The sequence below is a fragment of the Carlito syrichta genome, unplaced genomic scaffold (assembly GCF_000164805.1).
Source record: "Carlito syrichta isolate Samal-C Ts95f unplaced genomic scaffold, Tarsius_syrichta-2.0.1 Scaffold304259, whole genome shotgun sequence".
Lineage (NCBI taxonomy): Eukaryota > Metazoa > Chordata > Mammalia > Primates > Tarsiidae > Carlito > Carlito syrichta.
This window is the reverse complement of record NW_007248355.1, coordinates 229,631-254,585: the sequence shown is the minus strand read 5'-3', so window position 1 is coordinate 254,585 and position 24,955 is coordinate 229,631. Positions and strand designations below refer to the sequence as shown.

Sequence of the window (24,955 nt, the reverse complement as noted above, 5' to 3'; positions counted from 1 at the left end):
GAGGCTGCTTGGCACTGGTTGAAGTTCTGCATTTTGTTCTGTGTCCTACACACTATGCCTATGCCTCGTAAGGCTCTTGGTTCCAGGCTTACTTTAGCATGAAACACAAATGTAGGACAGGAAGTAAAGAACCCACATAATGTATTTTAGGTCTGTAATTACAAATCACTGGAAACAACTCTGAATATAAAAAAGGGGGGGGGGCTCAGGCAATATAAAGTAACCTATCATCATAAAATGCTGCATTATAATGCCTCCCAATTTGCAGAGAATGGCCAGGACTGTTTAAGGAAATTTAGACTATGTATAAAATTGGCAGTTTGTAAACCAAATTCCTTCCCAACACAGGGAAAATGCAGCAGCCTAGCACATGAAGACTGTGTTTTCTTAAAAAGAAATGAGTATTTTTGAGAGTCAAAAAGTAATTGTTCACTGAACTCGAAAGAGCTGCTCTGAGGAAACCAGCAGTCGTTTTGTGACTTAAAGCAAGCGATGTGGGTCGTGCCAGCCCACCCTTGTAGAGTTGGTGCATCTGCTGAATCTACAAAGCCTTGATTCTTACTTTTAATAATCCCCAAACAGAAGCCCTCAAAACAAAACTGGAAATTTTTAGCTCCATCTGCTCTATCAAAACTTAATCATAAAACGATGTGATTTTGTTGTAAATCAGACTAGGGCTGTAATAGGTTCTTCAATTTTTGTCTGGCATGAGCTGTTATTAGCCGTGGTCACTCCCCAGACCATTGTCAAGGCCAACTTCATAGATTTTATGATGAAAACTTGATGGCTATTTCCAGTATGTTACATTTAAATATTCTTTAAGGGCTGTCATTACTTATCTTTTTATATTAAAACAAAACTAAGAGTCTTTATAGGAATATTTAATAACTTTTTTCTCTTCATTTCCTGGAAGAAGCGTTGGTCTATTTTGATTGACATGAACAACTTAAAGACCCAAAATGCAGTTGACTATTTTCTTTTAATTCAATTCTCTATCCTCTGAAATTCCATAACCATGACTTCATTTAACTGCCAAATTTCATGTTTGTCTTATAAGTGTATTCTTTGGGGAAACAGTTTTTAAAAATGTACAGAAAAAGTTCCCATGGAAATATAATATAAATACTTAGAAAAACTGCATATAAGAGAAAATTTGATCAGATTATTATTAATAATAACCAAAAAAAGCTAAATTTACCTTTTCCCTCTGAGTATTTCCATGGCTGTTGAAATTAATTTGAAAAGAGGCTCTCTTGCATGAGGGCCAAACATGGGATCTGGGAATCGGGTCTTCCGTGTTTCGACCCAACTCTGTACAATGAAAACATCTGTACAGTGTTTCAAAAGTGAACTCATATTTTGAAAACTAAATAGCTGTATTTCATTGTCCATTACCACTGTAGTGTCTGCTGCTGCCTTTCTCTAGTCCCACTACATGGTAAAATCACAGCACTGTCTCAGAATCTGCTCTGCAAAGCCAGTATTTGTGTGATTTTGTCTTCAAAAACAAGGGTTTTCAGTAATTTTAGAGCCCTGTTAAGAAAAGTTTGCTCATAATTGAGTTAATTAATTCTACTACTTGGAATAGAAAACCTCAACTTCCTTTTGGGGTCGTGTGGCTTTTCAATAACTTAACAGCTGATTTCGATCACAAGTCAGCCTATCTGATCATCTGTGCAATTTGTTTCAGCCATTTCCAAAAAAAGAAATAACTTTAAAAAGCACAAAATCTAAGGGATATCTTAAGCATAAAAATCTTTCATATGATGAAAGTCATAAGGATGACTATTATAAAGGTAAAAACACAACTCCAGATTATTCTGAAAGTATCCTTCCAGAAGGTAGAAGGAGAAGTTTTGGTTTTGGAAAACTACCAGTGTTCCTCCAGTTTCATTATTACTGAGGAAGCCAACAGAAATCAGTGAACTTCTTTCCCACAAAAGTCCCCTCCCGGTCTCTGCAGCTGTCTGCTCACAGATGTCTCACATCATGGTGCTGATAGCATTTCGTTCTATGGACTATCTCCTCTGTGTGTCTGCTGGGAGACATGAGGCAGATTTTCCTAATAAAACATAAAACTCCTATTGGCAGCATGATAGTCGATTTAACTCATACCCGTCCTGTCTACACTAGAGAGAAATGACTATTTTCAGCTTGGTTCTTCTATTGAATTTGCTACACATAACTAAGTCTGAGCATTTCTGGGAAAAGTGTAAAGACTGGAAAAATGGAATGTGAATTCAAACTACCTTTTGAAAGTTTTGTGAGTGATGGAATGCTAAGAGATTCAAACTCAATAAACAGGAAGCATTTTTAAAATACCAATTAGGGAAGGATTAGTTTTGGCACATATGGTCAGATTATGAACTAGGGCACAAAAAAAAGATAATGAGCTCACCACAGGTTAGAAGGGCAGGCCAATTCTAAAAGGGAACAAGTCCATAGGGTTAGCACAGGAAGTGGTGGGAACCAATTCAGCTTTCTCTAGACCACTGTTTTGAGTTCCAAACTTAATCAGAGGGATGTGAAAAACAAGGGAACTTCAGAGTAAGATCACATCCGTGATTTGAAGTTTAGAGACTGAAATTTCAGAACAAAAAAAAAATGTTTCAGTTGGAGAAGATGCTGAGGGACAAATAAATAACTATATCTAATCATAGAAATGACTGTTATTTAGATTTTGCTCTCTAACTGTAAAAAGGAAGCATGGGTTCATATCTTAATGCAATATATTTGGATAATTAAAAAAATTATCTAAAAGTGATGACTACAGAATATTAGAATGGGTTTTTCAGGAAACAAGCTTCATCTGTCTCTCCTGAAGATCATTAATAATATTCAGTGAAATATTAGCATGAGCCCTCAATGGTTCTGGTTCCCTTAAATTTAGGGATGTATGAAACGATCTTTCAAAGCCCTGCATAACTCTTTCACAGAACTTACTTCACTCTGAGATCAAAGAAAAGTGAATAGTGCACAGAGTTCAATCAAGGAAAAATACACAGGAAATCTTTATTTCACAGACATTAGTTTACCTGTTCTTCAAATCTATTGGACAAAAATAAAGTCTAATTATATCGTTTATCAGCCATGGTGAATATACCAGTCTGTGACGTTACGAGGAAAGGGGAATTAAAGCAAAGCAAGATTTGGCATTGTTCATTCACCAAGTGACTTAAAAAACATTTTCTAATTTGGTAAATGCAAACAAGAAGAATATGGTTGTATTTCTAAATTCCTCGATTTAACTGATCAGCAGTACACCTCTAAAATCCCTTCAGAACTGCAGCTGAAGCCATGACGCATACAGACTTTACAGAATTCAGTCATGACTTGACTATGTTGGAAAACTGAACATCAGTTGTCATCTTGAAAATATTTTTCAAATTCTTTAAAAATATATATTAAAAGAATTCATGAAAAAATGAGTTATAAACTTGGGAAAGTTGTTGGCAATATGTGCAATTTAAGAAAAACTTGTATGTACTAGCTAAACATTTTTACTTTTTATGTGCTGAATAAATGTGGAATATAATAAGGTATTGGGTAGGAAAGAAATAAATAAGAATCTAGCCACTAGCTTAAGAGGTAACAAAAAAAACCAAAATATGAATTCATTATATTTCTAAGTCATACACATTTGAATGAATTAGAAATTTTAAAAAATGAACATAAACCTTCAAATCTTTTTTGGTTTTATGTAGATTTTTAGTCAGTGGTTTTTCTATTTGAATCTAAGAGCCTCATCCTTTCACACATTCCTTTGAATTTGTTTAAATAAGAAATTTAAAACACAACAGTTAAATTCTCTAACAATCTTTGTGGCTATAGGCAGTCTTTGAGTTAAATTTTACCCTCAGAGATTTAAAAAATAATGTTGTTTATAAGTTTCCTAATGCCAGTCTTATAAAACAAGAAAATATGGTCGAGTAGGGCGGGCAGGCTGGGGAAGCCCCCTTCTCTCATCTCAGCTCTCCAGGTCCGTCCTCCACACGACCATCAGATTCTGTTCCAGAAACATCGAAGTCACTTAATGTAAAGCCTGGACTACCTGAACACCTCTGTTGAACGAATGCGGCTTACAGAAATGCACGTCAGTCTACTTTCGCGGAGAAGGAGGTTTTTGTGATTGTTGTTTGTTGCCCTGAAAATGATTAAGGAAGATGTTTTCTGTTGTTTCAGGACCTGAACACAAAAGCTAGTATTTTTTTTTGAGGACCAGCTAGCATGTGCCAAGCTAATACGGACATAACACATGGGAGAGAGAAGTATATGAAACCAACCTTTTCTGCGGCACTAACGTCTGCTCCATTGGCCACTTCGACTTCACAGTTCTGTATCTTTTTTGTTGATTAAAATGCCAATGTATTTTACTTTAAAAACCAGTTGTATAATAAGCCAGTATAGTTTCTACTAAGGTTAGCTACATACTGCTATTACAAGACACATTGGAAACTTAGTCTGATATACCTTGACTCTGTCTTGTATATACCCAAGGTCACCAAAACTTCTGGGAAATCTTTGTTTAGCTAACACAGAACAGGCTCTACAGTAAACACTATAACAAGACTCTAGATGACTTGCTTAATTATACATTTTACAATTATACTATATGTGACTATTATTGCTAAGATAATTTAAAGACATCTGAAAAATTAAAATAATTATATCAGAAATGTTGTGAAATGTCATTTAAAACTAATTTGAAGTAGTAACCCTAACTGAAGATAGTCTATTTATGCTCCATGCTGTAAAGGACATCTATTGTCTCTTAATAGACTATATAATTAATCAGTAGAAAGCACATATTTACATTATTTGAAATAAAATGAAATATATGGAGATTCTTATTTATAGCATGTCTCATTTTTAGGTATTAATTGAATATTATGAGTATCCCTGTGTGCTCCAAGTACTCACCTGCAAATGCTGAAATTTAAATTCCCCACCATCTCAAAGAAAGAGTGATAGGAAACAAAAACAAAATAAACAGGATTCAAGGACTTCCCTCAGCCCGGTTGGCCTCTGCATTACAGCACCAACAATTGATTGGCATGCAAGGACAGCAATTCATATACAATAACTACTCAGAAAAGTGTTCTGTGACTCTGGGCACAACCAGGCACAGCCAAGAACTTAACTTGCTGCTTCCTCATCCCCTCTAAAAATCCGCTTGTCCCACTTCCTGCAGGTTTAGTCACATTGCTACTGCTCACTGTGCTTGCTCTGGAAAATCCCTGAACTGCTTCCACCCCATGTGCACATATAGCAAGACACAGAATGCATGCCAATGACTAGCTGAACACCAATGCATGCCTTCCAGGTACTGCTTTTTAAGCTGTAATTCTTAAAGAGACGCCAAACACTTACGTTTATAGCAGTAGGCATCAAATCTGCTATCAGGGGGAGGGAAGCATGTCTGGTTCTCATAACGATACAGGGTTCTCACCCCAAGGAGACCACCTCCACACTGTGCCCTGGCCACAGTCACAGGGTGGCGCACGCTGGCATCCAGCAGCCACCCGTAATCGCATTGGTCAAAGCCGTTCCTCCAAGCAGCATGCAGTTCTCCCACCGTGGCCAGCCTGGCTTCCTGGTCCCCACATGCCTCTGCAGCCTCCTCAAAGGTGAACTTGTGGGGAGCGGTGATGTGGAACACGTCGCCTGGAAGAAGAGGGAGAAAGGGCCTCAGTTTTACAATTCATTGTTTCCTATTTAGATAAATCTAGGGGGCTTGTGGGGAGCAGGTGATGCTTTTTCATGGCAAGGTAGCAGATACCTTCAAGCACAAAGCATAATGGTCACTTAACCTTGTTATAATTAATAGGTAATAATAACACGTACCAGGAAATTTCACTGTGTGTGTGTGTGTGTGTGTGTGTGTGTGTGTGTGTGTGTGTGTGTACATAGGCCACAGAAGCAGTCATTTGATAATCAACATTTACAATAAATCCTTCAAAGTAAACAAATCTTTCCAAAGGATGCTTTGGATTATGGACCGGTAAGGGACTTTTATCTTTAAGGAAAAGCCTGCCATGTACTTATGAACATTGCATGCTGGAAGGGGAAGTTGGACAGAGCTGCCACCAAGGCTACCCACATTGCTTATCCTAAAATCAAATCATAATTCCCTGACCCCTGACCCTCCTCCTTATTAACACCTCCTTATCACCACCACCACCACCAAGATAGATTAAATTCCATTAAATCAGACAAATCCATAAGGAAACCTCCAGGAATTTGACAAAAGAAAGGACAGGAGCAGGACAGAATTCTACTTCCCTCCTTCATATTTGGGTGTGGAGCTGCTGAGATGGTTTTGCAAGGGGGACTCTAGCGAGGTTCAAGAAATGTTTATGTCAGCCGGGCTCGGTGGTCAGCCTGTAATCCTGCGCCTTTGGGAGGCTGAGGTGAGTGGATTGCCTGAGCCCGCGGGTTCGAGACCCGCCTGGGCAACTTGGCGAAACTTCATCTCTACAATAAATTAAAAAATCAGCCGGGCGTGGTAGCGCATGCCTGTAATTCCGGCTACTTAGAAGGCTGAAGTGGAAGGATCACCGGAGCCCAGCAGGGCGAGGCTGCGGTGGCCGGGAGCGGCCACTGCACTCCAGTCTGGGCGACAGAGTGAGACTCCAACTCAAAAAAAAAAAAAAAAAGAAAGAAATGTTTATGTCTGTGACTGATTAACAAGGAAAGACTGTACATTTATTTATTTTTCTTATTACCAGGTCCATAGCGGAGAGTATATTCATTGTCATTTAACATGTTACAAGAAAATATTCTGGAAATTTCTGAGTTGCTCAATTGGAATTTTACTTGGATACCTGACATAATTTGCCGAAAGAAATTCAATTCAGATGAAATGATGCTTTTCACATATGAGCACAAGTGACTAACAGAGGGAGAATAGAACAGCTAAGCAAACACAGTTGGCAGGAGAGGGAATAAAAAAAAAGACAGGGAGAATGTTGAAATATGGATGGCCCATTAGTGTAGCAGCCACGGCCCATTCCCATCATGGAGACCGGCCTCTGATTCCGCAATACATTAGAACACTGGGATGCGAGGGTCTCTCGGGTCTCAGATCTCTGCCTAAGTCCAGATGTAACAAGCAACTGTGTAAAACGAACAGCACCATTACACTCACCAAATGTGGGATAGTTTTATAAAACAAGAAAATTCAGTCATGGGAGAAACGGCCAAAGACCACACATCAGCTTTTCTCACTAGATATCCAAAACTGCTACTAAAGAAATGAGGCCAAATTACAAGAAGAGCTATTTGAGGAAGAGAAAGAAAGATGGCTTCTACCTGGCTGACAGAAATGGTAGAGGTCAAAACAAGTGTTCAGCCTTGATCGTCTAGTCTGGAAAAGAACCATAATCTCAAATCCAGAAAACACCTAAGAACAAATTCCTTTCCCAAATCCCACCATGCCTCCTCTACTAAAGCATTTAAAGTCAGAAGGGTCAAGGTGCCAGTTACATAGTGTGTTTTTGTTCTTGTTGTTGTTTTGGGGTTTTTTGTTTTTGTTTTTATTTTTGTGTTTTTGAGTTGGAGTCTCACTCTGTCACCCAGACCGGAGTGCAGTGGCATGCTCACGGCTACCGCAGCCACGACCTGCTGGATTCAGGCGATCCTCCCACCTCAACCTCAACCTTCCAAGCAACTAAAATCACAGGCACATGCTTTAAATTTTTTTATTTATTGTAGAGATGAGGTCTTGCCAAGTTGCCCAGGCTGGTTTGGAACCCTTGGGCTCAGGCAATCCTCTCACCTCAGCCCCCTAAAGTGCTGGGATTACAGGCATGAGCCACCACACCCAGCCTCATGTGTTCAATCCTGTTGTGTAATAAATGACAACTCAACTTCCTGGGAAGAGATGAAGTGCTCTTTTTCTTGTATTCCATCCTCCCCATTGTAAAGTTCTGCATGGACAGCAGCCAGCACAGCCTCTCCTCTCAGCTACGGACTGGTTCAAATAACATGGAGACCAGCAGAGAGAATTGTGCCTCCCAGGGCAGTCTCCTATCCCCAAGGAACTGGAATGTGAAGAGGGTGGCCAGCTGACGCTGTCTCTCCAAGGTAGGACACTCGGGTGCGTGATGACAGCTGCAATATAAGTTTCTCGGCCTTTGTTTTCTGCTTCTCCTGAGATGCAAAACTCTGAGGCAAAACTCCTGCTCCTCGAAAGTCACAACCGTGAAACAACCCACCATAGCGGGGCAAGAAAGTATCACTAATTGAGTAAAACTGCACTTTTACAACAGCACCACAGTCTATATGTCAGGGAGCACCAACTTCTCCAAGTGAGACCAGACCCAAAGGCCAACAAAGAAAAAGACAGCATGATGTCACAGGTAACTATTCCCCAGTTGTAGACACAAACATAATTTGTGGTAGGTGCTGGCCAGTTATGAAGAGAATTTCCTTATTACTAAGTCAATTCAGACCTAGTTATATAACTTCTCATGTAGAAACTCCTGTTGAATTTGACTTTATATCAAAGTATCAATTATTTGATTCACTTGTTTGGAGTATACAAGTTTCACTTGTCTGTTTGATACCCATCGAATAGTGAGTATCACTATAGTGAGTATCAAGATCACCACTTTTTCTTTCTTTCTAATTAAAAAAAAAGTGGGCTCTGTCTATACTGCCCAGGTTGAAGTGCAGGGGCTAGTCAGGACAATCATAATGCACTACAGCCTTGAACTTCTGTACTCAAGTGATACTCCTTCCTCAGCCTCCCAAATAGCTGGGACTACAGGCATACTCCACCACACCCAGCTTGTCCTTTTCAGTCATGCATAGGAACTTTCAAATACTGAAAATAAAAAGCTTTAAAAACATATTGAAAAAGTCATTACCATTGGGTTTCTTGTAACTCATGAAAAAAGGAAGATTTAACTGGAATCAATTGAGTTAAATTTAAAGTGAAGATTGAAAGAATTAATTTATTAAGTCGATGTGTGGTCAGTTATTATATGTGTGTCAATTATCATTTTATTTCAGAATAAAGAGAAAAAGAAAATGAAAACATTTACTTTAATTTTGTTCCAAAAAAAAAATTATCTAGGCCTTCCTCCTGAGTCATGGTTTAGTCTGAATATTTTCTCAAAATTTAACGATATAGGGAAGCTTCTACACTATGGGACTCACTGAGTGGGCCTTTAATCTCTTGCAGCAAATACCTAATCTATACCAAGTGTGAATCATGAACTATTCAATCTTCTGTCCCATGTATTGACCTCCTATCACTAAGGCCAAGATCTCTGCACATGGGTCTTTCATGTAATTACTTGGAAAACATTTCTCTAGAGACATATGTTTCCACCAAAAGGAATTTCAGTTGATCGATGACACACATAACTTAATATCAGGTTTCCGGTATGTGCCAACCTGCTCAAGGTAGCAGCAGAATGAGTGGACCATGTAACCAAGCAGAGTCAAAGCAGGAGAGCTTGAAGCAAAGTGTCTACAAAACCAATCACCTCCCAGGGTTGTATCAAGACCATAAGTCGGCTAAAGGGGACCAGGGCAGAGCAGGAACTCTAACAGAATATCCAGGACAGCAGTTGAAGCCAAACCCAGAAAGAGGTCATTTCTCAAAAAAAAAGTTCATTTTGCAAAAGAGTAAACCGAGGTACAGCAGTGAATCAAAGCAGCAGTCTTCCTCAACAAAGAATTCCCTACGTGAGTCTTTCAACCTCATACCCCACAGAAAAATGCAGATTCTAGGCTGAACACTGACCACTCTTACACTGAGAAAAGCACTCAAGATGTTAACATGTTCAAAGTTTCTGTTGATCCATGTTCACTTTTTAAATCCATAGTCAAGAATTACTTATAAGTCAAAGTAGATGTTCTAAACCACAGCACAATGGAATGGAATGACAGAAATGAAGTCCAGGCTGGGAACAGCAATGCACATCCAGGCTTGATCCAAAAATGTAGGGTCATATGAGGATATATCCAAAGAGAAAGTCTACAGTCCAGAGACAAAGCCAAATCAGGAAGCAAAGAGACAGGCAAAAGAGAGAGCCCCTGGTCCCAACAAACATGAAAATTGGGCAAAGCAGCTCACTACATGCATTTGGTTGCTGTCTCTCAACCCAACTGAGTGGGCCCAGCTGTGTAAGTGCTTCCCTGAAGGGATATCTTAAAGACCTTCTGTATCTGATGTGAATAATCAAAACTCTTTCTGAGTGTTTACAACAGTACCACCTTCAGAGTTAGAGAAGGAAACTCAGTCTCCTGAAAGTGCTCACTTTATTAACATAGGAAAAGGGTGTTGTCCCAACTTCTACATATGTATACCCAAACAATAGGATGTATTTTTAGATTTGCTGCATAGCTGCCCTCCTGGAAAACAAGCATCTTTTTGACAGTTTGACAAGAAGCTTACTAGGAAGTTCCAGGATTAGCTTCATCAAAGCAGCTACATTGACAGGACTCTTCGAGGTGTAACTAGAGCACAGATTTGGAACATGTTTCTAAAAGTTACCTACCTGTTAGGAAATATTTTATTTTTCCATAATTAAAGACATGAAATAAAATGTCAGGAAATAAAAAAAATATTTTATGCAGACAAACTGATGCATTACTTAAGATGTCAAGTCAAGTTGTTATAGGCAAGAATTCATCGAAATGTTTGCATATATTCAGATTAGTGCACATAGAAAATATAATGTAGCACAGAGAATTTCATCCATGGGATAGTTTTCAGATTCATATGGAAAACATATGCAGCATCTTAAGCCATATTTTTCCAAAACTTCATGTTAAATGCTTGTGCCTTTGAATTACTCCTATGATTTCAACCTTTCAGGGATGCCCTAGGAGAAACTGGAAGACCCTGTTGGTGAGATTTTAATCTGATGACATTCCTACAACCTAAACTCATCTTAATCATGGGAATTAACATCAGAAATATTAACGGGAAAAATACTTTAATCTGACCACTAACTGCTCTATGACTCTCTGGAAAGTAGACCAGGGCTGTTTTTTTCTGATTGCTACATGGAAAAATTCAAAACACTAGAAGTGACCTGCAGAGTCCAAAAGCTAGAGTTAAACCCAGGAATCACTCAGCAAGATTACTAAAGAGACTGAGTGTAGAGAAAAGCTAGGACAGGCTCTTTCTCTTCCACTGATGGTTTCTGCAATCACTAAGGTAAAAAGAGAGCTTAACCACAGGTAACGGTATAATTTGGTCTTAGACTGCCGCAGATGGCTGCTCCCTATGGCAGTTAAAGGTGAGATATTGCCACAGTTTTCTAGCTGAGCATATATGCTGGGTAATGGGATAAATATTTATGTTTCTTCCATTCATCTGTGCCCATAACCTTACTACACCAGACTATTAGGTCTGAAAATCAGTTCTTATAAACTAATTTATAATTATCTTTGTCCAGTTGGGAACAGAACTCCCTAATTGTTTGGTTTTATTAAAGTTTAAGGTTTGTATATATTTTTACATTTTCTTGCTATTTGAACCAAAGTGGTATATAAGTAAGAAATGTATGCAAAAACAGGTGAGGTTAGTATGCTGGAAGGAGTTCCTTGAAATGGGCTTCTAAATACCAGTCCAAAAAAAAAAACCACTTACAAAATATATCTAGTATCAAGGTGACACTTCAACATGATTAGCTTTGAAGTGTTAGACTTTTAAGTTTTTTCAAGGAAGGTTTCTTTCTCTTTCTTTCTTTCTCTCTCTCTCTCTCTCTCTCTCTCTCTCTCTCTCTCTCTCTCTCCCTCTCTCTCTCTTTCTCTCGTTTTCACCTGTATCTATATACCTAAGATAAAATCAGTGAAGACTAATGCTCATTATCCCCTGAATCACAAAATCCATCTGCTATATATATCTGGCTAACAGCTAACATATATTGTGTTATAACCTTCTAAGGGCCAATATTTGTAGGTAACTTAAAAGCATGTCAATTTCTCCTAAGATTAGATCCCTTAACCTGCACAAAGGCCAATCTTCTATCAGCAGTGACAAGAAAACTCCAGAGCTGCCAAAATCACTTCACTTCACTTCAGAGCCCAGAGTTAGTGTTAGGCTGGCAATGTTTCCCATTTAGGAGTAATGAGACTAGAAAGTTAGGTGGGCACCTTCCAACTTTCTCATTTGTATTAGGCTGAAGTAGAAGCACAATGTGGCTGAAAGCATAGACTTTGGGCTTTTCAAAGTTTAACCTTTAATTAATTACTAGAGTATTATTGTTGGTCTGCTATGATAGGTAACATTCTCTAAATCAGATTATATTCATATGAAAATGAACCCATGTATTGGTAAATGTGTTATTATACAAGATCTCCCATATGTCAATTTAAAGATACAGAAAACTCCCACAAAAATTTAAACATTTTTATGGTTTTTGGGATGTCTGAACTCATTCTTTCCTATTGACAGAGCAATAGAATTTAATTAGAGTGAGAAAGAGGTTCTAAAAATTTCTGGGTTTCTGAGTCTTCAAAATATACAAGAGAGTGAGCATGTTATTTGGTCTGACAGACACAGTATGACCTCAGGTCAACACAGAGGATCAGCCTAGCTTTGGTTTTTTTGGCCTTTCACGGCTGGGAGGTAAATGGCCACTGTATTCCAAAGAAGCTCTTTTGATTCAGAGCTCCAGGAGACCTGGACATCAAAACCTCAAAGCAAATGACTGTTACATGCTCCAAGGAGTTTATGTTAAGACAGTTCTACTTCTGTAAGGTAAGATTATAAAATGAAAGAGACTATAGGAAAAAAAGCCTAAGGAATCCACTGAAAAACAATTAGCACTAATACACTAGTTCAGCAAAGTTGCAGGACACAAGGCCAATATATAAAAACCAATTGCACTTCTATACACTTGCAACAAGCAATAAGAAAAATAAATTAAGGGGTGGAGGGAAAAAAATCACCTATTAAGTACAATGTGCACAGGTGGGGGTAGTGGGTATACTTAAAGCCCAAACTTCTTCACCTCTATATGATGCAACCATGTAACCAAAAACTATTTGTACCCCTTAAAACTATTAAATAAATAAATAATTTGAAATGAAAGAAATTAAGAAAATTCCATTTACATTTGCATAAAAAGAATAAAATTTTAGGAATAAATTTAGCAAAAGAACTATGGAACATATACTCTGAAAACTACAAAAATACTGTTAAGTGCAATCAAAGAATATCTAAAAATCAGAAAGGCATCCTAGCCTCACCACGGATCAGAAGAATATTGCAATGACAGCAATACATCCCAATGGATCTAGAAATTCAATGCAGTCTCTATTAGAATCTTAGCTGGCCTCTTGTAGAAACTGACAAGCTAATTCCAAAATTCATATAGAAATTAAGAAACCCAGAACATCTAAAAATAATTTTGAAAAAAAAAGAATACATTTGGAGGCCCTTCACACTGTCTAATTTCAAAATGTACTACAAAGTAACAGTAATCAAGACAATGTCGTACTAGCATAAAGACAGGTATAGGGCTCAATGGAATAGAATTGAGAATCTAGAAATAAACTCATCTCTCAATGGTCAATTGATTTTCAACAGAATACCAATGCTATTAAATGGAGAAATAATTGTCTCTTTGACAAATGGTTCTGGAACAAATGACTATCCACATGCAAAATAATTACTTCAGACTCCTACCTCATACCATATACAAAAAGGTAACTCAAAATGGATCAAAATAAAAGAATTAAAATTTGTAAAACCCTTAGAATACAACACAAAGTCATAGGTTCATGACCGAGAATGACAATATTTTATTAGGTATAAACACCAAAAGCATGAATTTTTTTTTTAAATAGACAAATTGGACTTCATCAAAATTAAAAACTTTTGTGCTACAAAGGGTCTTTTCTTACTTTCAAGAAAGTAAAAAGACAACTCAAAGAATGGGAGAAACTATTTGGTAATCGTATCCCTGGAAAGGCACTTGTATTTAGAATATAAAAAGAGCGCCCACAACTTCATAATAAAAAGACAAATAATCCAATTAAAAACAGCCAAACATCCTATGACCAGCAAGCACACAAGAACATACTCAACATTATTAGCCACCAGAGAAACACCAAGTCAAACCACAGAGACACTACTTCATACTCACTAAGGTGGTGGTAAACACCATCTTACATCTGGTGTTGGTCAGATAACAGCAAGTGTTGACGAGACAGTGAGGAATCAGAACCCTAATCTACTGCTGATGAGAACATAAAAATGGTGCAGTCCCATTGTCTATTTTTAAAAAAAATTTCATGCTTTTGGTGTTCATACCTAATAAAATATTGTCATTCTCGGTCATGAACCTATGCCTTTGTGTTGTATTCTAGAATCTCCTCAAAAAGTTAAAAAGTTACCATTTGACCCAGCAATTTCAATCCTTTTGCAAATGATAAATCTATTCAGTAACACAATCATTATCCAAATAAGAATTGTTATTTTAAAAAATGTGACAAATCAGAGATTTGGGGAAGCCTAGAGGGCACTTTCCATCTTCGTGGCTTGGGAGACAGCCCGCTACTCTGCTGGGGAGTCTTTGGTGGCCCTGTGAGTTCACTGCAGAAAAAAGAGGCATAGCCAATCACTTAATCTCTCTGTGCCCCACGTTTCTCAAGTACAATAAGGAGGTGCTTTATTTTCAAAGAGCCTGGCAAGGATTTCATAAGGCCCAAGCTAAATAATACAGCAACCTTACAAGAGATATCCTATTCCTGAAAGCCAATCTACTGACACCACGTTCTAGACAAGGACTTTGGCTCCCAGAGGAGATGTCACCATGCCTGCCTAGTAGCCTTCCACGATAGTTCTTGGGTAGACCATTCAAACACTGTAAACAAAAGCAACTCTGAGCAAGGTGTGTCGCTCTCCAAAGCCTATCTAGGAAGCCACGACTATGGCTAGGACATGTGATTCTGTGAATTCTACGGAGGATAGATAGGAAGTTTCCAGCATCTAAGTGAACTAACTCAGGAACGGAAAACCAAACACCACATGTTCTCATTTATAAGTAGGAGCTAAAATAAGTATCTAAGAAAATATAGAGACTGATATAATACTGGCGGCTCAGAAGAGGAAAGGTGGGAAGAGATGGAGAGACGAAAAATCACCTATCAGGTACCATGTGTCGGTGGGTGTGGGGGGTACACTTAAAGCCCAGACTTCTTCACCACTATACAATGCAACCATGTAATCAAAAGCTATTTGTACCCAGTAAACCTATTGGAATTTTTTTTTTATGTAAAAAAAAAAGTCTCCAGCAACTTCTAGCACCAACCTCAGCTAATGTGGGAAGTTTCTGAAATCCAGAATCAGTGTTTTAATCACCTGATGAATCACAGTGTCACAGAAGCTCTTCCAGCTGACACCAGACTTTCTAGCCAAAAAAAAGCACAGTAAGAACACAAATTCCTCATTCATAAACAAACCCCATCAGTAAAGTATTCTGTACATTATATATTGTGTATACTCCATTAAGATTACAAGGCAGCCTGAGAATCTATAGGGAAGAAATTACACAATTTCCAGATTTGCTATCTGAATTTGGTCAGATCAAAACCTCTAAAAAGCCAGTAAGCCCTGCTCTAAGATCTCATTAATGGCTTTCAGGCGTATACCTACATTTTTAGCTCTTCATATCTAAAGGAGCTTATAAGATAACGAAAAGGAAGAGTTATTTATGGTTCTAGGAAAGGCACAAGGATGACATGGAGGCATTAGATAAGTCGTAAAGGTGACAGAGCTATCCTGGATCTTGACACCAGGAAGCAGTAGAAAAAAAATAACCTATAATCATTGCCTATTTTATAGGTAAAAGAGAAGCAGTCCCAGAGAGGACAACTTGCTCTGGGAAGGGGTGGTTAGGCAAGAAAGACAAGTCACTGTAAGAGGCCAAAAAGGAGCACCTCTGGGAAGGAATGGTTTCTTTCTTTCCTTTCTTTTTTTGGGGGGAAAGAGAAGCATGTTTTGACACCATTTGCAAATGATGAATTTTCCAAAAAAGATTTCCATCTCTTGGGAAGCAGGGAAGGGTGGGGTAGAGGGCACCCACGTGCCAGCTTCCATCTCTAGTGAGTGCTACGTGAAATGGTTTCTAAGACACACACACAAAAAAAAAAAGAAAAGAAAAGAAATTAAGAGGAGAAATTCAGAGAAAAATTAGCTCATGGTAATTCAGTAATGTTGAAAAAAAATAGATCCTTAGTAAATCTGGTGAACAAAGCAAAGCATTTTGTCAAATGTTATAGAAATGCAAAGGTGGTGGTAGCAGGTAGTTTCCTAAGGGACAGAGGTTGGAGAAACACTGTCATTACAGCAAGTATTTCTTGAGTCTCTATTGTGACCCTGACTGAACAGGACCTTGACTGCGGTCGGGAGAGACTTAGGGGTTATGGTCTTTGCTCTACTGAAGCTACAATAGCTTTGCAGAAATAAAGCCAATATTTTATGTGTTATATTTGATGAACACAAAGAAACCAAAAAACAAAAGTCAAAGTCCAAGGAACTGAACTTTTTACTAAAGTAGAGTTCAGATCCAAGAAATCTCAGTGTGAGCTGGAGCAGCAAAGAACAGCAGGAACACACAATCTAAAAGCAGTCAATTTTCAAGTACAGGCAAGACCAGGATGTTGAAAAGACCAGGGTGAGTGTTCCCCAAAGGACAGCAGAACTGCAGGTGGAAGGGAGCACAGGGCCTTCGGGGCCAGATGCACGTGTAGAGTCCTTCTGGACACTGAGGATGAAGGTAGGACAGACTATAGGAGACCAGGCTTTGGACCTTTGAAGACCAGGCAGAGCATGTGCTTGTGGAAGAAGCCAACAAAAAAACCAACACACAGGGTGAGTAGGGGCGTTCCAGGAGGTGGTGTTTAATTTCTTTGATGGTTGTAAGACAGGTCTCCAAAAGGACTTTTTATGACTATCAAAAGCAAAGATGAGCCAGGTGCAGTACCTCTGCCTGTAATCCCAGCACTTTGGGAGACCAAGGTGGAAGGATCACTTGAGCGCAAGTGTTCAAGACCAGCTGGGCAACACAAGGAGACCTCATCTTTACAAACATAAAAAAAATTAGCTGGGCGTAGTCGCCCGCGCCTGTAGTCCTTGTGAGGATACTTGTGAGGCTGAGACCGAAGGATGGCCTGAGCCAGGAGGTCAAGGGTGTGGTGATCCGTGATCATGCCACTGTACTCCAGCCTGGGTGAAAGAGTGAGACCCCAACCTAAAAAAACAAACAACAACAAAAAAGGAAATGAAACACAAAAATGACTCATAAACTAGAAATATGATGAATTCCAGGAGATAGTTCGAGGGTCTGGACATGCAAAACTCAAAATTAACATCTTTGTTTTTCACATATTTGTTGTCAGTGTTCTTTTGTGCCTTATTCATCCCACAAGACATTGGTTTACAGACTACACGCAAGAGAACAAAAATGAAATTAAACAAACTAATAAGGAAATTAAAACAATGAGAAATCAGGAAGCGAGTAGACTATGAATGAAGCTGGAGGACATGTGAGACTCTCCAAGAAGCATGTGTACAGCAAGAGGAACAGGGTGGGCACTTGTGGTGAGGATGCACAAATTCATTAATTCACTGATTTTTTCACCTCCATCTAGGCAGTGCCTGCGATGGGCCAAGGATATACTGGGGATACAAAAATGAATGTGCATGGTTCCTTTCACCCTAGAACCCACAGTCCAGTAGAAGAGCAGGAAGTGTAGACAAATATTTGCAGGAGGGTAACTGCAGTCACACATTCAAGGTTCAAAGACAGTAGAGGTGACAGAGTTCAGCAAGGTCGCAGGGAGGGGGTAGGACATGAGAGAATTCATAGCACAGACCTGTCTAAGTGATAGGAAGTGTGTGCAAAGGTCAGGGAGCTGGACAGTAGGGTAGTAGTTAATGCAGGGAAGGAAAGGCCAAAGGGCAGGGCTTCCTAGGAAATAAGAGCCAAGGGAAGATGAGATGGAGGTTGCCTATGTCAGAAGGGCACAGGGTTTCTGAGTCAATCATCTGTCAGGTTTGGGGCAAGGCCAGAAGTACTGACTCCTCTGTGAGGGAACTTAGTGCATCAACCATGAAAGAAGCAGTCTGACCTCATCCCCCATCCTCTAATGTATCTGCAGGGAGAATTAAAGGCCTTTACAAAAGAAACTGGCCAGGCACAGTGGCTTATGCCTATAATCCCAGCACTTTGGAGACTGAGGCAGGAGGATCGCTTGAGCCCAAGAGTTTGAGACCCGCCTGAGTAGCACAGTCAGACCTCATCTCTACAAAAAAATTATAAATAAATAAAGAATTAGCCAGGTGTGGTGACATGCACCTGTGGTCTCAGTTACTCAGAAAGCTAACACAGAAGGATCACTTGAGCCCAGGAGTTGGAGGCTGCAGTGAGCCATGATCATGCCACTTGCACTCCAGCCTGGGCAGCAGAGTAAGACTCTGACTCAAGAAAAAAAATTAAAAATAAACTATTCTTTGACAAGTATCTGCTACCATAAGGAAAACAAATAAATAGTCAATCTATTAATTTTATTTTTTTTAATTGAAAATTCCTTAAAAGACTGAGTGGGGTTTTCTTAGCTGAAATATATGCATTGTACTCCATTCTGTCCAACATACACTTCTGTGTCTTATTTAGGAATACTTCTTGCTATAGACAGCTGGACATACACTCTTCCTAGTAAACTGCCAGTTTTCAGCACAGAAATGCCTGAACTCACAAAGCACTTTCAGAGACACTGAAATCCTCCAGTGGGTAAGTCTGTGTGTTCATGACCTCCTGTGAAGAGTTAGACGTAAGATGATTCCTGATTCAGGAAGACAGCATTCTAATCAGAGTATAAGCGTATTTTGCTCAATTAAGGAAATACCCTACAGAAATGCTCATTTTGCCACAGTGTTATTTTTGAGTATTCAGTAATGTTTGAGCATTAAGTGATTTATCACATTCAGAATGGCCTTTCTTCATGACATGGTCCAGTTATTCTCACCCTTCAAAGCTCCGTGACTCGGACAGACATTGATGGAGCCAGGCACGCACGACACCACAGATTAATTCTACTTTTAAGAAATAAATATTATAGCTCCTTGGGGTTCTTTCCTACATTTAACAATGTTCACTGACAGAAAAGTTTTTCTTACCTTGAATCTAAATTATGGAAATAATTTAGTTGCAATTTTAACTCATTTTTTCTTGTTATGAATTCAGTGAAGATAAAAATCCTCTCCTATGCCCACCTATCAGTTCTGTAATCAGAGCTAGTATTTATCAAGTACTTACTTGGTTCCTCACACTGTAGCAAAAAGCTTCACACATTATCTCATCCAATCTCAATACCATGACTTAAAAGCGTTATGATGTTCCCATTTCACAGAAGAAACCGAAGCTTAGAGAGAAAAAGCTTTGCCCAGCATCTCACAACTAGCAAATGACATAGCTGAGACTCAGTTGAGGTTCTCCCTACTTTTAATTACAAATCAAACTGCTTCTCAAGAGTCCTTTCTCAGCCTTGCCTTGCCTTCACCTAATTTTTCTGAACCATTTAATTATCTCAACTCTACTTGAAAACCCTCTCAACATTTTCCAAATCTACCTTGCTGGGAAACAAAGATTAAAATTCTTAATAAGGATTATTTTATGGGTCTTAATTTCTAGATTCTTATTTTAGAATCCTAATTCCATTAATTCCTTAATAACAGTGTTCTATTACTGAATCATGTCTAATAAGCCATCACAACGTCAAGACCATTTCTAAGAACACAAGCTAATACTGAAATCTTGGTCAGTTTAAACAGCTAATGGGACTGCTCTTTTACACTTACTAGGTTATTTCTTTAAATAGACTTGAATATTCATTGGATATGCATAATTGTGACATTTACCAGCTTATAAAAAGAACTTGATTGAGTTTTTCTCCTCAAACTGGCAGGATTTAATGTAGTGTAATTATTTAAATTTTATAGAGAAACACATGTCAGGATAAATATGACATTATAAAACAAGAAAGGAGAAAAAAAATCTGTCAAATATCTTTCACCATAAATAACTAAATTAAGCCAGAAAATTAATTGCCTTTTTGAATAAGGTTTCATTTTATACTTAATTGACTTTTTTGTTAGACCATCTGGAAAATACAGCTTCTGATTTAGAGTAGTTGCATCATGGCTCACAACTCCTACATTTCATCACATGCATTCTGAGCACATCCCCATCTCTAATTTTGACTGCCCCCACCATCTCTCAAACACACACTTGCCTCCCCAAAATACAATAAACCAGAGGTGGGAATTATTAAACTCATGAATTTAGCAGCAACTCTTATAAGGAATCTTGGCTCGCCTTCAAATAATCTTTTACCAATGTGGCAATAGAAAGACCAGATGTAACTTTATGTGGTCAACTTCCCACAAGAATTTTTATCAATTCACAGATTAGCCAATAGTCTTGACTTCAAAGGGAAGACATATACTTTGGTGAAGGAGTGAGAGAACCCTTACAAAAATGATCTTGTGATCTTCCTCTTATATTACCAGTCATAAAACTTCTCCTTAACCTCTATCCTCATTCAATTTCAAGCCAAGAGAGAAACGGGCAGTGTCCAAAGATCTGTTAGTTACTCCAAGAGCCAACAAACAAGAAGGGCAAATGTCAAGATCAATGTTATTGTAAACATGCTGAACATCCTCCAGAACTGTCAAGTTTCTTCTCTGAAACAAACAAAAGCTTTGTTACTTTGCTGACACAAATTTCAGGCAGTACTTAAATTACTATTTTCACTGATACTTTTCTTTCTCTCTTCCAACTCTTACATTCTAAAACCAAAAGGCTTAAATTTTGTTGATTTGGTATAAATACCCTAACCAAAGTTAGAAACCAAAGCTATGCTGCATTCCAAATTACAAATTTTCCATCATCCAATATGTGGACAATTTATCCCAAGTAACTGTATAACACACAACTGTGTTACATTGGGGCCAAACTGCATTTCCGCATTGCATCTGCCTTAGATGCAACTCTGCTTATAGAAGCCGGAGAGTACTTTTACCAGACTCGTGAAATGCTCCTTCTAATGGACCCGGCCCCATTCTCAGAGCTCCTCTTCCAACAGAGCCCAGTTCCCAAATACCAGTTATGACACCCTAAGTAGACTGTGTGGAGTCAGCTCTCAATAGGTGCAGTGTGTGTGACCAGGAGACCCTGGGAACACTCCCATCACCAAGATTTGTCAAAAGTTCTTCCAACAGTACTTGCAGAGGGCCCATAATTTCAAGGACTTCTGCAGAAACCCCATCTCTGGGCTTGAAATTCTCTGGAGCTGGGGAGTCTATATAACCTTAGAGAGCAGGATTCTAGTGGTTCCATCAGGAAACACTGAAGAACAGACCCACAGGGGATCCCTAGGGCTCTGGCTGGTAGCATTATGGTTCTTCATCAAGAAGTCAGGCTTGGGATGCCATGGATTTGTACCTGAAAGCTCACCACTGCAATATTTGGTAAAGATCTTTTATGGTAATTTGATCTTATCAATACTCTTCCAAAAACTACCTCTGGTTCAATTCCAGTAATATCGGCATTCCAGGTGTTTTTATAATCATCACTCTTTCTAGATATTTTCCTAAACTGAAACAGTGATACAAATTTCCACTTTACTGAAAGAGCAATAAGCAAATGTGTTTCCTAGAGTCAGATTCTCCTACCAAACACCTTCTACTGTCTTTTAAAAATCAATTAAAATAAAAGGAAAAGAAAAAGCTCTAGTTTTGCATATATCAATCCCAGTTTAAATATTCTGTATGCTTTCCCTTTGCCTATACACACAAAAATGAAAGTTGTTAGCATCTGAAGTTTTGGTTTAGAAATTACGTTTGCCAATCTTTTTTTTTTTTTTTTAAGTCAGTTTCTCACTCTATCACCACGCTGGAGTATCACCACGCTGGAGTGCAGTGGCACAGTCAGAGCTCACGGCTCACACAGCCTTGACCTCCTGGCCTCAGAAGATCCTCCTGCCTCAGCCTCCTGAGTGGCTGGGATTATAGGTGTGTGCCACTACCAGTGTTAGATAAGAGCAACAGTAAGAAAGTTAGAAAACCACACCGAGCCGGGCTCGGTGGCTCAGCCTATAATCCCGCGCCTTTGGGAGGCTGAGGTGAGTGGATTGCCTGAGCCTGCGGGTTCGAGACCCGCCTGGGCAGCGAGACCTCATCTCTACAATAAATCAAAAAATCAGCCGGGCGTGATAGCGCATGCCTGTAATTCCGGCTACGTGGAAGGCTGAGGCGGAAGGATCGCCGGAGCCCAGCAGGTCGAGGCTGTGGTGGCCGGGAGCGGCCACTGCACTCCAGTCTGGGCAACAGAGTGAGACTCCAACTCAAAAAAAAAAAAAAAAAGAAAACCACACCGAAGTAGCCTTCTTGAAAGCAAATCTTCCTATTAAAAATTAGTCAAGGCATAAGGAAAATATATTGCTTATATTCTAGCATTTAGGCTATCAGGTTGTTTGTTCACTTCATAGAATCATAAAATCACAGAATTTGAATGTTGAAAAGAACAACAGAAATTATCTAGTCTAATTTCCTCACTTTACACGTAAAAAAATGAGATTATCCTTTTTATGTGTATTCAAATAAAATTAAAAATATAATTCAATTTAACAGTATATTTATACATTTAGGCTTCTAAGATACCTGTTCATACAAATTAAAATCCATTTCAAAATCATAGAAACTTCTACTCTCTGTGCCTTTGTAATAAAACTGCACTGTGCCCTATAGATGACATTGGTACTACAGAACTCAACCTCGTCTTTAAGAATCTCACACAGGTGAAGGAGAAATGAGGACACCCAAATCAACCAGACTCTTGGCAACTTAAAAACAAGGGCTATAATTTAACCAGCTTCAATATCCCTAACAACCAGCAGAGAACCTATCACACAGCAGGTGCTTTTTAATATGTTGACTGGCTTACTGTGTTTAAGGTGTTGATTAGTTGAATGAATGAAAGAGGGCCCTGGATGCGAGTGTAACAAAGTAAACAGGAAGAGAAATGGGCAAATCCCTGCTGGGCGGGGATTATTCAGATGGACTTTGGGGTGTTTATCAGTACTTGAATTCCCAACGGTTTGTCATCACAGAATTTTTACCTGAAGTTCTCACCAGAATAGTTACCACCCTGACAGCTTTCTATTCTTAATGCGCTAAAAGTGTGTTGGACACCGCCCAAGAGCAGCACGCCTGTAAGAAAACCTGCCATTAACTGAAGACATTTCCAACCTGCAAGCCAGTTACCCACCCCTCCTTCCCTTTCCACTTTAATTTGAGCTTATTTTGCCACAGAATCATATGGTTATGTAAACAAAATGTTGCTGTTTGGAATCCAAACAAGCAAGAAGGCTTGCTCCTGCCCATGTGCTTTTGGTCTTTCTTGTCCTCAGCACAGACGAAGCTAGAGCAACACAGGAGTCTTACCATCCAGGTGATCCACGTAGCAGTACACATCGTAAGTTTCCAGGGGAGAACGGAACCCGTAGGTCCTGACGCCTTCCTTCCCCATCATGTCTCCATAACAGCCTTCGCGGGGAGCCCGGATGGGGTATCTGAGGAAATAAGTGGCTAATTAGTGGCACTTTCTTCCTACTTTCAAATCAATGAGTTAAAAGCCTGTGGCCCCCAGACGTCTCACCTCACAGTCTGATCGGACAGCCAACCCGCGTCACACTGCTCAAATCCATCATCGTAGGCGGCCAGGAGCTGCTCTGGAGTGGCTATGACTGCCCCAATATCCAAACAAGCCTTCTTCGCAGCCTCAAAGTTCAGAGTGTACCTGCTGGTCGCCGCCCTGTAGTGAAATACAACCCCTGCAAAGACAACAGCAAACAGTGATGAGCATGTCCAAGTCCCCCTCAGCTTCCCACCCCTGCCATCTGTACTCTGACAAATGTCTCACTGAAGCATCGTAGCAGGTTGATTAGTCAAATAGTGATAACAGCATGAACACTATCTTTACTTTCTGCAGCATTATGGAAAATCAGGTTGGTGACAGGAGCTTCCCAAATGCCATTCATCCGGGTGTCCCATTCTGTTCCACTAGAAAGTTTCTCAGTCTTTTAAATCCAAGAAAGAAATTTAAGTCACTAAATCCCAATCAGGCCAGCTGTCCTAATTGCAGTTAGTATTCAGGCTATCATGGGGACACAAGGCACCACAAGGCAGTAGATTCTGGAGAAGATTTCGAGTTAAAGGGCCACAGATCCACTTCTACTTCATGACTTCATCCAAGGCCAACCCAGTGGATGTGCATGAAACATTCACCTGTCTCATGAAGATATTCACAGACACCACTACCCCCAAACATAAAACACTGAGATCTTTACTTTCAGAGACAATATGCAAGGGTGGGAAAGAAACTGACCACATGTAGGTGAGAAGACTTGCTCCCATCCCTAGTTAGCTCCTTATTTATGTTCAAGTCGTCAAGCTCTCTGAGCCCTAATTTCCTCCTCCATAAAGTGGAATTAATTTTGTTTTTGTTATTAGATTGATGGGAAGGTCAAATTAAGTAAAGCATTTTAAAACGGTGGGCAGATAACCATATCTTATTCAAATATTGATCACATTCTTTACTTAACCAGCATAGCACAAGGTCTTTGCTATGACACATAAAATGTGTCATATTTTTTTAAAGAAAACCCGAAATAAGTTCTCCAGATTCCCCCTGGAAGAAGCTCCTGTTACTTGTCTCAAATTCCACATTGTGGCATTTTAGGGGTGATATGAACTAGTGATGTGAATGTGCTCCGGGGCTCAAGAACCTGTCAAGGGATGAGGAGAGAGCCACAAAGGGGTGGAGCTTTGGGTACTCTCTTCCCATTTTAACAAAAGCATCTCCATTTTTAGCTGTAACAACTATGGTGACTCATTTCTGCAAGACAACACAGTAGATCAAAC

The 24,955-nt window shown here is 39.3% G+C and overlaps 1 protein-coding gene across 4 annotated transcripts in view; it reads right to left on the bottom strand.

The window, feature by feature from the left end:
- VCAN (versican) overlaps positions 1-24,955 on the bottom strand; it is a 110,169-nt gene that overhangs the window by 64,287 nt on the left and 20,927 nt on the right. For all 4 annotated transcript variants that reach the window (XM_008059574.1, XM_008059571.1, XM_008059573.1 and 1 more), the window contains 3 exons: positions 23,691-23,865; positions 23,477-23,604; positions 5,371-5,664 (listed from right to left, as the gene is read on the bottom strand). In XM_008059574.1, the coding sequence (XP_008057765.1) occupies positions 5,371-5,664; positions 23,477-23,604; positions 23,691-23,865 (597 nt within the window). The remainder of the gene's footprint in view (positions 1-5,370; positions 5,665-23,476; positions 23,605-23,690; positions 23,866-24,955) is intronic.